General features: G+C 37.5%; 2 protein-coding genes across 11 annotated transcripts in view; one reads left to right on the top strand and one right to left on the bottom strand.

Moving 5' to 3' along the window:
* The window catches only part of LOC105475649 (testin LIM domain protein), a 49,240-nt gene extending 39,215 nt beyond the window's left edge, over positions 1 to 10,025 (top strand). For both annotated transcript variants that reach the window (XM_011731109.3, XM_071094591.1), the window contains 5 exons: positions 1,510 to 1,762; positions 2,660 to 2,995; positions 3,957 to 4,172; positions 4,513 to 4,671; positions 9,347 to 10,025. In XM_011731109.3, the coding sequence (XP_011729411.2) occupies positions 1,510 to 1,762; positions 2,660 to 2,995; positions 3,957 to 4,172; positions 4,513 to 4,671; positions 9,347 to 9,535 (1,153 nt within the window). In that variant the 3' untranslated portion in view covers positions 9,536 to 10,025. The remainder of the gene's footprint in view (positions 1 to 1,509; positions 1,763 to 2,659; positions 2,996 to 3,956; positions 4,173 to 4,512; positions 4,672 to 9,346) is intronic.
* The window catches only part of LOC105475715 (transcription factor EC), a 557,301-nt gene that overhangs the window by 309,931 nt on the left and 232,393 nt on the right, over positions 1 to 14,977 (bottom strand). For 8 of the 9 annotated variants that reach the window (XM_071094590.1, XM_071094586.1, XM_071094583.1 and 5 more), the window contains one exon: positions 7,207 to 7,356. The gene's annotated coding sequence lies outside the window, so the exon portion shown is untranslated. Of the gene's footprint in view, positions 1 to 7,206; positions 7,357 to 9,318; positions 9,426 to 14,977 lie in introns of those variants that run through there. The other variant, XM_071094589.1, reaches the window with a different exon arrangement.

Raw genomic sequence — 14,977 nt, 5'->3', positions numbered from 1 at the left:
ATTTTTTTTAATGGTACAATTGAAGATGTCTGTTATTGGGGCCATCACCACTTCTTTCAGTGAATTAATTGAAAAAATCTTGGTTGGTTTTGATAAAAATCAAATGAATAATTGCTTCTCCTGATCATATCAGAAATGCAGATGCACGTTTGGTTGACAAAACATACTGAATTTGTTAAAACACTTACTTTGAAAATTCAGTTGAAACATTATAGTACCATCAAAATCACAAAACTTAATTCAGTAATTTCCAAAAATACATTATTAGTGACTGATAATTCTGCTGCTTTCCTCTTTTTTTTCAACTTCCATTTTAGATTCAGAATGTACATGTGCAGTACAGGTATTTTACATGGGTAAATTGCATGTTACTAAGGTTTGGGGTACAAGTGATCCCATCACCCAGGTAGTGACCATAGTACCTGAGAGTTAGCTTTTCAAACATTGCTCCCTCTCACCCTCCTCACTCTAATAGTCCCCAGTGTCTATTAGTCCCCTCTTTGTGTCCATGTGTAGTCAATATTTAGCTCCCACTTATAAGTGAGAATATGTAGTATTTGGTTTTCTGTTCCTGTATTAATTGACTTAAGATAATGGCTTTCAGCTGCATTCATTTTGCTTCAAAGGACATGATTTCATTCTTTTTTATGGCTGCATAGTATTCCATGGTGAATATGTTCCACATTTTCTTTATCCAGTCTACCATTGATGGGCATCTAGGTTGATTCCACTATGTCTTTCCTATTGTGAATACTACTGTGATAAACATACGAGTGCATTGTCTAAATTTTGGAAGAACAATGCATTTTCCTTTGGGATTGCTGGGTTGAATGGTAGTTCTAAGTTCTTTGAGAAACCTCCAAACTGGTTTCCACAGTGGCTGAACTAATTTACATTCTCACCAACAGCGTATAAGCATTCCTTTTTTCCACAACATCTGTTGTTTTTTGACTTTTTAGTAATAGCTATTCTGATTGATGGGAGATGGCATCTCATCATGGTTTTGATTTGCATTCCTTAATTATTAGTGATATTGAGCATGTTTTCATATATTTGTTGGCCATATGTGTATCTTCTTTTGAGAAGTGTCTGTTCATGTCCTTTTCCCATTTTTTTAATGGGGTTGCCTTTTGCTTGTTGAATTGTTCCTTATAGATTCTGAATATTAGACCTTTATTCGATGTAGGGTTTGCAAATATTTTCTTCCATTCTGTAGGTTGTCTGTCTGTCCTGTTGCCAGTTTCTTTTGCTTTGTAGAAGCTCTTCAGTTTAATTGGGTCCCTCTTGTCAATTTTTACAACCTAGCTCTTAAAAGCCTTATCAAGCAAAGTTGTGTTTTGTTTCCTTCTTGCAACTTTATGGATACTTATTCTCCCTTGTAAAAAAGAACTTGCCTTTGCATACTATGATATAGAATATGCCTAAAAGTATTTTATGAACTGTAAATGTATCAACATAAATATCGATTAAGTACGATTAATCATTTTCTACCTATTTTCAAAATTATAGAAAAATATGTCGTAACTGCAAGTGTGGCCAAGAAGAACATGATGTCCTCTTGAGCAATGAAGAGGATCGAAAAGTGGGAAAACTTTTTGAAGACACCAAGTATACCACCCTGATTGCAAAACTAAAGTCAGATGGAATTCCCATGTATAAACGCAATGTTATGATATTGACCAATCCAGTTGCTGCCAAGAAGAATGTCTCCATCAATACAGTTACCTATGAGTGGGCACCTCCTGTCCAGAATCAGGCATTGGTAAATAATATGGGGACAGAGAGTTCCTTTATTGAAGTTCCTGAAGCATTTATTTGGGGCAGTTTCTTTGGTGACCTAATCAACTTCACACATCCCAGATCTATTATTCTTCTGGGGTTCTCATTACTTTGACTTCTGATTCCTTTTCTAGTCTTTTGAATGTCAGACTAAATACTTCATAAAATTTTTCCAACTCCCTAGATATGTTTACCTTTTTGAGGGAATGGTCTAACATTCTTAATAATTAGATGGAAATCATGTTTTATATCAATCTAGTAACTCTTCTAGCTTACTCTTGAGAGGATTTCTTTTAAGATGATAAAGAGAATTTTTGTCAGAGTTTAGAACTAAAAAAAAAAATACTCAACATTATCTATGTTTTTTCTTCATTTTATTTTCTTTATTAATACTATATAAGACCAAAAAGATCACAGTTTTATATCAAGCGCCTTCCACTATTATAACAACTAAATGAAACATTTGGAAGTCTTTTAAGGTCAGTTAAATCATTAAAGTGAATTTTGCAATGTCATTTTTTATGTGATAAAAATGTTCCTGGTCCTGTAGACCATTCCAAACATGTCTGCCTAAAAGTTTGTGTGTTCTTTCAACTGTACATTTGTTTATTTAGCTTAAGTAAACAGTAGTAAGCCAGATCTTCTAAACTGAAAAAATATGTAATTTCATGGAGAAAAAGTGTTACTTTTTACCCAACTAAATCTATTTCGTGTACCGTTTTTGAGTTTTAACTTCTTAATATACTGTTGAGGGTGAGTTGCTACTGTTGGATAGAACCCACTTCTTTCTTAAGTAACTTGCTTCTGATGTGTGTTCTAAAACATCACACTGCCTAATGGCCAATCCCAGTTAACACTGGCCTCCTTCCTTGTGGTTCAGGCCAGGCAGTACATGCAGATGCTACCCAAGGAAAAGCAGCCAGTAGCAGGCTCAGAGGGGGCACAGTACCGGAAGAAGCAGCTGGCAAAGCAGCTCCCTGCACATGACCAGGACCCTTCAAAGTGCCATGAGTTGTCTCCCAGAGAGGTGAAGGAGATGGAGCAGTTTGTAAAGAAATATAAGAGCGAAGCTCTGGGAGTAGGAGATGTCAAACTTCCCTGTGAGATGGATGCCCAAGGCCCGAAACAAATGAACATTCCTGGAGGGGACAGAAGCACCCCAGCAGCAGTGGGGGCCATGGAGGACAAGTCTGCTGAGCACAAAAGAACTCAGTATGTAAGTAGAGTGGTCACACTGCTGGCCCGATTTGTATACTTTACAAAGTTTTTTCCCTTTCTTTGAACTTTTTTGGGGACTATTCCTCTGAGTTTCCAAAAGGGAATAGGTATGGGGAATAAACAGAATTAAGATTCACTTTAGACTTCCCACAGAGGGTCATCATGTTTGAAACTTCTATCTAAAGCCAAATTTTCTATGCATTTATTATCAAGGATAATTGTGAGTTTTATATACAGACAGTAGTTGGTATTGGCATGCTAATCAAGGACAGTGTATTATTCTATAGTCTGTTTCTAAACATGCTCTTGGTATTAATTGCTTATCTCTGCCCATAAATAAGAATATATGCTTAGGTTAATTCAGTTTTGCTTGTGAGAACATGCCTAAAATTCAAACTTAAATTTACTTTTTGCGGATATATAGGGAAGCTCTTTTTTAAGTCTCTTCTAAAGGGAGAAATTGAAGTATTTTGCTAATGACTTGAAGGTAGGAGGCAATTAGGACACAAATGAACAGACATAAGAACCAAACCTGCTGTAATATATTCCTCATAGCTCCAGTTAGCACACCAACCAATAAGGCTTAGTCCTGAAAAAAGAGCACTAATAAGCCCTGAGGGATCGTTTTAGAGAATCTGCTTAAAATTGAGCTGAAAATTACTATTACTATTTTCCTTTTTCCATAAGTGACCTTAATTCAGGAAATAATGCCCTGTTACACACAGCGTGAATGAAGTAGATTTGAGTAGCCTGGAGAAAGCTGAGATTCCATTTCACAGAAGTATTAATATGTTATTATCTACAGAAGTATTAATATGTTATTATCTACGTCGACAAATTTGTAATTTCAGTAGAAATTATCTCTCTTCAAAGTTGTTTCTCTGAATTTCTACTGAAGCCAATGATAAGAAATGGCAGTCTTCTAATGACTATGTTGTTCTGGATGGCTTCCCTTTCAGTCCTGCTATTGCTGCAAACTGAGTATGAAAGAAGGCGACCCCGCCATCTATGCCGAAAGGGCTGGCTATGATAAACTGTGGCACCCAGCTTGTTTTGTCTGCAGCACCTGCCATGAACTCCTGGTTGACATGATTTATTTTTGGAAGAATGAGAAGCTATATTGTGGCAGACATTACTGTGACAGCGAGAAACCCCGATGTGCTGGCTGTGACGAGGTACGTTCTATGGGAACACCTGCATGCTGGTGCCCTCTTAGACCCTCATACGGTCCCGTTACCTAGAAGGCAACAAGACTTAACCAAACAGCAATTGCTCTGTTTACGTCCACAGAAGTTTTAAAAAATTAACTTTTGATATCATTCATTCTGTCTGTGTTAATTGGGTTAACAAATGAAAGACTAGAAATACAAAAGATTGATTTAGACTAAATTAAATGATAGCATAAGTTCAAGCTTTAGGTTATCATTTTCAAACTTTAGACCCTGAGAAAGTATGTTGTTACAGATGTAAATTATTATATTAAAAAAAAAATCTTTATTTTTATCTTCTTCCTAGCTGATATTCAGCAATGAGTATACCCAGGCAGAAAACCAGAATTGGCACCTGAAACACTTCTGCTGCTTTGACTGTGATAGCATTCTAGCTGGGGAAATATACGTGATGGTCAATGACAAGCCCGTGTGCAAGCCCTGCTATGTGAAGAATCACGCTGTGGTGAGAAGTGTTCTAAGGAGATGGTTTTGCCTCAGCCTGCTTTAGGACTTGAGTTTTTACTTTTCTTAAAGCCTCTTATAAATGGGAAACAGAAAGCACTCCTCCTAAGTAGAAAGCAAATTATTCCTACCACAGGGTGTTAAAATCAAGGCAGTTCAAAAACAATACAGGCATTGACTATGAGCCACCTCAAGATTTCTACTTGTGAAGTTTATAGTATCAGTTATAGGTACTGCTTAGTAATAAAATCCTCACTTAAAAAATTCTTAACGGGAATGAGATTGTTTTATTCTCATGGTTAGCAATCAGATTCCATTTCAATAACGGTGTCTAGGGGCTATTGATATTCTTTAGCTCTATTTGAATATGATGCTTTCTGTTCGTGTTACTGGACCACCCACTGGAATTTTGTTTTTGCTACCTGGAGATTGTAAGATACCTATTTCTTAAACCCTTATTGAATTGATTTGGCATAACAAACTTTGGCCTGCATATTTAGATTTTTATGTGGGCAAACATTCCAATGTGAAAGTATATTTTTTTCTTGCATTTATTCTGCTTACACAGAGCTGCTATTGTATAATGGCCAAGTGATGGTAATGTAGATAAAGGGTAAAAAGTTGACCATAGATGGTAAAGTGTGTAAGCCAGGAGTATCCAAAAAGACATTTACTTCTTTATATGCAGCAAAAGAAATACGTGTTAATGGTCCCCTGAGCTATAAATAAAGTAAAAGAGACTCCTGGCTAAGGAATGAAATTACATATAGTTTATATAGTTATAAGAGTGTGGTACTTTGAAGATAACGTAACAAGATTTGATGTCACTGCCAATTTTCAGCGTTTATTCCCCCGATACAGTTATTCATTTTCTGTCAACTGTGTCTCACCAATATATTTCACATTCTCATAATTACAACCGCTCTACTTCAGACCTTTTCTCTTTTTTTGGTCATTTTGACTATTGCAGTGGCCTCAAATTTCGTTCCTCCACTTTCATTCGTCTTGCTCAAAAGCTACCCACCATAATGATGGAAAATGATCTTCCTAAAATGCAAATTATTAAACTTTTAATAGATCTGGCCCCTTCTTGCCTCTCCTGTCCCTTGTACTAGTTATCCAACCCAAATCATACATTTCCACATGCTCACCAGCATTTTCTAGTTTACACACTGTTCTTTGTCTTTTGCTTACTCTTTATAGTTTTTCTAACACACCCTACTTTTCCCTGTTTTACCTGACTGTACCTACACATTTATTCCTTTAGATTCAGTTTAGCTTTAACTTTTTTTCAGAACACCTTTCCTGATTCCCTGTGCCCAAACTCCATCATTGTCTCCAGGCTCTCTGTGTTCCCAATGGTGTGTGTGGGGGGGGCGTGTGTGTGTGAATGTCACTCATCTGTCTCCTTCACTAGACTGTAAGCAGCTGGAGGGTAGAGCTTGCCTTACTATTTCTGTATCTTCAGTGTCGGCACTTAGAAATGAGTGACTGACTTGTGTTCTTAATATTTCTAGCTTTGGGGCTACTGTGGGCCTTCCTTTACCTGGGGAACAAGATGTTGAATCACCATGTAACCTGATACATTATTTAGCTAAAAACTGCTTCAATGAATATTGTTGCAACAGTTTTTCTACAGACTAAAGGTATTATCATGTATACCTTTTTTTGCTGCTGTCTGACCTTTAGTCTCAAGGACTAGAATGTAACTCCATCAGGGCAGGGATTTTCTTATCTGCCTTTTCTGTTCTGTTCCCAACACTAGGACAACATAGATGCTCAATAAAAATATATTGAAACAGATAAAACTGCTGTTACAAGCTTCTCTGTATTACATTGTTGCTGATCAATGGCAGAGAATAACCACAGATATGATTTTTTAAAATAGAATAATTTTAAAATTATTTAGTTTTATAATATAGCATCATTTTGGCCAGGCGTGGTGGCTCACACCTGTAATCCCAGCACTTTGAGAGGCCAAGGCAGGCGAATCATGAGGTCAGGAGTTCGAGACCAGCCTGGCCAACATGGTGAAACCCTGTCTCTACTAAAAATACAAAAAAATTAGCTGGGCATGGTGGCGAGTGCCTGTAATTCCAGCTACTGGGGAGGCAGAGGCAGGAGAACTGCTTGAACCCGGGAGGTGAAGGTTATAATGAGCTGAGATCCTGCCATTGCACCCCAGCCCAGGTGACAGTGTGAGACTCCGTTTCAAAAACAAAACAAAACAAAAAACAATAGATATATAGCATCATTTCTTTCATGTTTACTTTCTCAGTGGGATATACCATTGGCCTTTGCCTAATATTAAAATGAGCATACATATCCATCGCCAGAACAAGTTCCAGCTAACAGCAAAGAGAGCTACCCACACAGCATGCTACATTATATAAAATTTGGAGAAGTTTATCTAGTTCAGGACATTGATCTGCTTAGATCTTTTAATTTTAAAAAAAGAGAGAAAATACAAATTATTTTTAGACTTGAAATCAAGTGCTCAACTCCAAACAACATTTCTGAGAAAAAAAAAAATTACCTGGAAGGAAAAAAAATGGGAAATGCAGCTACTTTGTCTCTGTGTAGTCACTGGAACGCCATAGTTACCCCCAGAATTCACATCCACCAGGTTCACAGGACACTCCTGCAGAGAGCTCATTCCAACAGATGTCATTAGCCGTTTTACATCCTGTGTACAAATAAAAAGAGGGATTGAAGGAAATAAGAATTCTTTGAAATATTAAAGGTTTAGGAACATGGGAAAATCAAATGGCAGGTGGAAAGTGGTGAAGCACATCATCTTCCTGAAGGGTTCTGCTGTCCCCAGGCCCTCGGCGCAGCCTGGGCCAATTTTAGATTTTCAAAGAATTAGGGATCAATAGATTCGACCTGTGATTACATGTCAGATTTTGAATTTATGGTAATCAATAGAGATAACTAATTGAACATTAGTTATCTCTTTTTTGTAAATTGCAACTGAAAATGTGTGTTTTGGGTAATTATAAAAAGATCCACAAATACTATTATAGGTCTGAGAAAAAGTAGATAGATCATGGTCTAAAAGCAAGGTAATAAAACACACAGTGTATTTTATAAGAACACATTCAAAATGCTTATACAAACAAGAAATACTGAAAGATTGAATGTTCTTATCACAAGGAAATCATATAATGTTTAAGGAGAGGGATATCCTAATTACCCTGATTTGATCACTACACTATGTATACATGTATTGAAACATCACATAGTACACCCATAAATATGTACAATTATGTGTTGATCATAAATTTTAAAATGGAAAGATTAATATTAAATGTGGAAAACAATAAGACAATGTTCTAAATGAATAATAAAGCTATAAAAATACATACAAAAAGTAGTTGCTTGCGTGGTGCAGCTACACATTAGAAATGTGCTTGCAATTGAAACATTCATTTTTGTTGTATTCAGGAATAGTATATTGATCACACAGAGTATTTTCCTTGTATCTCAGGGAAGACTGGGTTGACCTAACTTACAGATTACAGAGCTATAATCTCTGTAATCAGAAGCAATATAACTAAAAAATATGCAGGTCTGAAATGGACATATATAACAGGCCTCACTTCACTGCCTAAACCGATTATCCAGTGAGTAGCAGCCACATTTTGAAGTCTTTTTGAGTAGGAGGCTCAAGCTGAATGACCTCCACCCACCTGTTCCTGCCCCTTATCCCTCAGTAATTCCTGACAATCACATTATGAGGCCAAGGGTGCTTAAGATTAGTCACTGTGATACCAGACAGTCTTGTTGGCTTCTTCGCTTGTTATGAAATATTTAAAACAAAAACTTTAAGACAGTCATATTCATTCAGAACATGTATAAACCAGAAGGGCATGGACTATAGAGGTCTGAACTGGTTTGCTGTTTTCTGCTATAACATAGGTCATTTACATGTTTGAATAAGAAAATTTTGTGTAAATGTATGTATGTTTGTGTGTGTGTATATATACATGTTTGTATGTCATATATATATTCATCCATAACACATAGTGAATGGTACAGGGATTGCAAGTATTCATGTTCTACAATATTAGATTACACATAAATTATGACTGATCTTATGACAGAATAGAAGCCAATTAACTACAAGTTATATTTTTAGTGCAAATTCATTATTCTCAAACACTGTCAGTATTTTTAATTGAGTCCTTAATTACTTTGAACATGATTTTAATTTACTACTGTCTAGAAATTAGTGGTGTTAATAATCTCATGTGTCATAGGTAAGACAGGTAAAATTACCACTTCAAAGCTTTAATGAACAAGGAAAAATCATCTCATAAACTTCTGTGTAATTACAAATGTGCGATCTAATAAAATACATCAGAACTAAGCACACTGCTTTGGAACTTCCCATCAACACTTTCTGCCTTGAACGCCATGAAGTTATCTTACGTGCACCACATCACCTGTTTGGCCTTCACCCATTGTTTCTCAGGATGTTCAGTATATTAACCTCTCTTAACAGCTGGCCAGAAAGGTTAGCTAGAAGGCCACCCTCCATCGTGTATTTCCGAGGTTGTCATCATGAGTTGTAGTTTGTCATCTAAAGAAACGTGTTCAGTTTGTCCTAAGGTGAAAATGTTACCATTACAGCTTGATCTCTCACCCTCTTCTCTTGTGTTATTTCTTGATAGGTGTGTCAGGGATGCCACAATGCCATCGACCCAGAAGTGCAGCGGGTGAGCTATAACAACTTCAGCTGGCATGCATCCACAGAGTGCTTTCTGTGCTCCTGCTGCAGCAAGTGCCTCATTGGGCAGAAGTTCATGCCAGTAGAAGGGATGGTTTTCTGTTCAGTGGAATGTAAGAAGATGATGTCTTAGGAGGAGGGCACCCAGAAGTATCGAGCCATCGCTAGCCAAAGCGGTCTGCATTTCTACTGTAAAATGCCATTTGAAAAAAAAATAAAAGGCAAAAAAAAGAAACTGTAAAGGAAACCAAGAGATTTTGTTTAATTTTTTTGGCCATTTTTTCTTTATCAATTTTTTTTTTCTGTCTCAGCTTTTAAACTTGACTTAAGCATTTGATTTGTAAAACAGCAAATAATTTTATCTTTCCATAGCTTTTCCAGTGTGAAATCATTTAGTTGGAAGCTTGGATCTCATTAAACTTCATGTCTCTATTCCATTTGTGCCAAACACTTAAAAGTTAATGTACTGAATGGAAAGATGCGCATTTCTAGTTCTACACTCCTTTTTTTCCCCTCATGTGTAAAATGAAAAGGAAACTAAATTTGCCCTAATATCAAGGCGCTACATTTATTGCCTCATCTTATTCACTGACCTTTGTAATAATACACAGTGAATTCTTTTTGACAGAGAAATGAAGTGTAGTATGCAAAGCTGCCGTTTTAATGCCTATGCATTTACTCTTTCCTGATTTAGGCAGAGGTGGCATTTTCTTTATTGCATTTCTCTATTTTTTTTTTTTTTATGTACCCTACCTCTCAGTATTCTCTTTGTAAGTGGGTGACTTCCATCTGTGGCCTTGAATATTTTATCACATGTGGCATAACAGTATCCACACTTTTTCAATTTTTTTTTAAATTTTGAGCAATTCTCCTGCCTCAGCTTCCCAAATAACTGGGATTACAGGTGCATGCCACCATGCCCAGCTAATTTTTGTATTTTTAGTAGAGACAGGTTTTAACCATGTTAGCCAGGCTGGTCTCAAACTCCTGACCTCAGATGATCCGCCTGTCTTGGCCTCCCAAAGTGCTGGGATTACAGGCGTGGGAGCCACCATGCTTGACCTACACACTTTTTACTTCTATACATGATTTTTGGCTTGGACATAAAAAGCCAAGCCACCCATTTGCTTTTAATCCAAAGAACATGTATACTTTTTGTACCCAGAAACTATGATTCATATTGATTGCACGTGCCTGCCATGATTTAGATACGATTTTTTTTTTTGCATGGTTTTTATGCTTTTCTAACGGATCCTGTTTTATAATACTTCCAAGCCTATCCATGGATATATCAAATGTCTTCACTTGTGTATTTTCATGGCTAGGTATTTCTAATGTTTATTTTTCCCTGTGTACTTCTACACATAGCTATGCACTATGAAAATTAAATGGAATGAATGATATGTATATTACTCAAAATAAAGTTTCTTTCACTTTAATAATCATTGTCTCTTTTTATTCATATCATTTTTTGAGTGAAAAATGCTTCTGCAACTAAGCATGTATTACAGCAGGGGGCGATGTCTCCAAGGATAAAAATTACCCAAAAGAAAATAAAGGCTGCCTCTTGACAGGACGGAACAGAATCTAGATGTTTCATTATGAAAAAAGATAAGGTTTATGAAACTTTAAAATCAGGACTTTTAAGTTGTTTTTGGTCATGCAGGAGTTTTTTTCTTTTTCAAAGAAAGGGAAAGTGTAATTTTAACATTTGGGAGAACTTTATTTTCTATTCAGTTGGATCTAACAAGCCTTTTATATTTGGGTTTCAACTCTGGTTTCTTTATATGTAAAAATTTTAAAAGAATTTTTTCCTGAAAACTTATCATGAGACAGGAAGCAAATGGGGAATAGTGGTAGATTCATTCTTCCTAATGTTAGCAGGCCATAATACTTTTTTCCCTCAGTCTACAATTATTTCTGTCACAGTCGGAGTAGCAGTTTTCTCTGACACATACCCAGAATAACTTGACTTTTTTTTTTTTCCAGCTCCTGTTTGGCCAATAGTACTTCTCTTTACATTCCACTTCTCCACTCCCCTCCACCACACACACACGCACATGTGCATACCAGGCATACAAATTTATTCCTTCTGCACTATGCCTTTTTCGACCATGCAGAAGTAACTTTTGGAGCTTGGATATGTGTCACGTTATCTAAAGTAACCTAATTCTGCATACAATTTTATAAGCTAATATCACAAGTATCATTACTGTCCATAAAGATCACTTTACGATTGCTCATATCTTTATCTTAAATGGCAACAAATATATTTTCCACAGCATATTGTCCACAAAGTTGTACAACTTAACTTTTCCCAGACATGGCTAAGTGAGAATAAACTGAAACAGAACCCATCTGCTATCAACATGGCCAATTCCCTTAGGAAATGTGGGTTGCTCTTGAGACGTTCTGGCCTTCATATGTGTCCCTTTCTTCCTTTCTTTTTTCTTTAAGCCGGGGGCTGGGAGGGGGGTGGCGACAAATGAGGGGCTAGGGATTGTTCTTTCTTTTCATCGACTCTAGCTGAAACTTCTATTACCGAAGTCTTCAAGCATAGATTTCCAAATTTAACTTTGAAGTATTTCAGCCCAGTTTCACCAAAGGCAAGGGATTCATCACTGATTCATTCTCAAGGAATTTCCAACACATAGTGTTTAAGCTTATACAACTTCACCATAGTTACCAAAGAGACACCAGCACCCAAGAGCAGCATTCAGCCTTTGTCTTGAGATGCCTCGGCATATCTGAACTTGTCTTCTGGGTATTCACTTAATTCTTTGGAAAACTTGGGATTCTGTCAATGTCTCCATAAAAAGGTGCTTTCCCACAATTTCTTACTCATCTGTCCCTTCTTGGCCTCTGTTGATTTAAATGCTCACCAATAACTTTGATGACTGTACTGAATGCCCACATGTATGCAAAGAACCCACTGTGCTGGGATATGTGTATGTGCTTTGACCACACAAAACACATTCTGGCTTGATTAATAGATTAATAGGATTTTTTTCCATATATTTAGTTGATGCTTAAGTAGCTTTGGCTAATTATTTTGTTCTTTCACAGAGAACACGTCATTGTAGCTTCTATTTGATCTGATAATATAAATTGAAGCACTCAAAATAAGATGTCATTACCTTTTGATGCTTGTTTTGAATGACATTTATGAAGGCTGCTATCAATATTTTTTCAGTGATACTCCTCACCAGGGTGTCTTGCCCCTCAGCCAATAACAAAACCAACTTGTACCCAGTTATCTTTACTAGAGTCAGCCATGAATGAATATAGAGACTAATATTAGAGTTGATTTCTCCATAAATATTGATGGACTGTGAAGGCATCATGTTATAATTCCAGGGAGATCTGGATTTAATAATCTAGACAGACACTTTCTGGCCACATCCCATTGATTCTCCTCCTCTCCCATTACAATAGGATGGAGGATGACATTGTTGGATTTGAAGAGTAAGAAATACCAGGCCCAAGTGTTGAATGGACATCATGTATTGAAGTCATCAAGATTAACCACAGGGAAAATGGGGGAGAGAAGAGTAAGCCAGAGCTAAAGTTATCAAAGTATGTGGAGAAGTATTGTGGCATCTGATAGAAGATGGAAACTCAGGGTGGAGATGGGTGGTAAAGTCTAAGTCCATGTGCTACACCTAAAAGAGCTGTGAGTGTTAGGAAACAAACAGCCTTTAATGGGAAAAAACAGTAGACAGTGAGGAAGACAGGCACCCCACAGGGATTGTGCCAGACTCTACTTGAAATACTACAGAAGAAGCAGACTTTTGGGATAACTAGGTGTCAGCTGGAGAAGATGATGATGAGTTTGAGAGTACAAAGGAGTCTGCAGTTCACAGACATTGGATGTCAGTGGGTACAGAGATAAGAGTATAGGAAGAGATAGGGCCAGATTCAAAGTACAAAGCAGAATGGGTATCAGGTTTCCAGTAAGGCTGAAAAATCTAGAGGCCAGGGGTAATAAACAGGACCGAGAGGCAGGCTAAGGTTAGTTCTGGTAGTTTCCTAGGGAAAGGCGGGTTATCAGGAATGCTTTTGGCTGTAAGTTACTAAAAACCTAACTAAGAGTGGTTTTAAGACAAGATGGAGGCTAACCCAAATTTGGCTCCGACAAGTTTATTTAATCTCTCTATTCTTCCACCCTCTATGTGTTGTTGCCTTCTATCCTCATTTGTCCCTTCATTCAAGCACCACTCCCTCGTATGACATCATCCAAAATAATAAAGAAGATAAGTGGCAAAAGCGTATTTTACCTCTAGAAAAGGAAGATCTTTCCCAGGGGCCGCCAGTTGATTCACCTGCCATTCCACTTAATTGGCCACAAATATGCCACCTGCTCATCCTCATCAAAGGCAGAGGAAAATGGAGTTTCTATGGTGGACTTATCCAAGCACAATTCATACCATGAGGTCTGGGCACATGCTGCCCAGAACAAAATTATTTTGCTAATGTGATTGTTTAGATTCAGCATTGTTTAGATAACTAAAAGGTATGTTTGTAAATAAGCATGAATCTAAAGTTTGGGGTTTCTGTTGGCTTGTGAGATGAGTCAGGAACATCATTTGGGGACACCTTTCTTAGGTAACATTTCACTTTTCATGGCCAGCAATAATGTGAAGTCAGGGCAGGAAACACTAACATCCTTGGGGTTCTGGTTACTGGACTCTGCTTGGCTTGCTTCTCCCAGCATCTCATTCTGTCTGATCCGTTCTCAAAGCCACAGGTCACTGTTATATGTCTACCAAGCACTGCCCCTACCTCTCTCTCAGAAGTGATGATGACTTATTCCTTGGTGCTCCTACCACTCTGACTTAATCTGGCCATCTGAAACACTTATTTGAATCTGTCTATGCCTGCTTCTCCATTACTATAACCAATACTTTGGCTAAAAAACTTGGCATTTCTCACCAGGTATATTGTAAATTCCTATCAGATCCCTTGTTCTAATGCAGTGGTTCTCAGACTTTAACATGCATCAAATTTACCTGCAGGGCTTGTTAAATACAGAATACTGGACTCCACTCCCCAGAGTGTCTGATTCAGTAGATCTTATACAGGGCCTGATAATTTGTATTCTGAACAAATTCCCAGGTGACGCTTACACTTTAAGAAATATTGTTCTAATCCTGAGAACATCGAGGAAAAAATTAAACTCATTTTCTCCTACTTCACTCTCACCAACACATTTCTTTTCCTCTTTTTCTTTTTCTTTCTTCTTCTTTTTTTTTTTTTTTTTGAAACAGAGTTTCACTCTTGTTGCCCAGGCTAGAGTGCAGTGGCATAATCTGGGCTCACTGCAACCTCTGCCTCCCAGGTTCAAGCCATTCTCCTGCCTCAGCCTCCCGAGTAACTGGGATTACAGGTGCCCACCATCATGCTCAGCTAATTTTTTGAATTTTAGTAGAGACGGGGTTTCACCATGTTGGCCAGGCTGGTCTCGAACTCCTGACTTCAGATGATCCACCCGCCTTGGTCTCCCAAAGTGCAGGGATTCAGGTGTGAGCCACCACACCCAGCCCAGCCTTCACCAACACATTTCTAACACCAGACG

Source organism: Macaca nemestrina, chromosome 4, assembly GCF_043159975.1.
Source record: "Macaca nemestrina isolate mMacNem1 chromosome 4, mMacNem.hap1, whole genome shotgun sequence".
NCBI classification, from domain to species: domain Eukaryota; kingdom Metazoa; phylum Chordata; class Mammalia; order Primates; family Cercopithecidae; genus Macaca; species Macaca nemestrina.
Note: the sequence above shows the minus strand (reverse complement) of the source record. Positions and strands in the feature narration are given on the sequence as shown.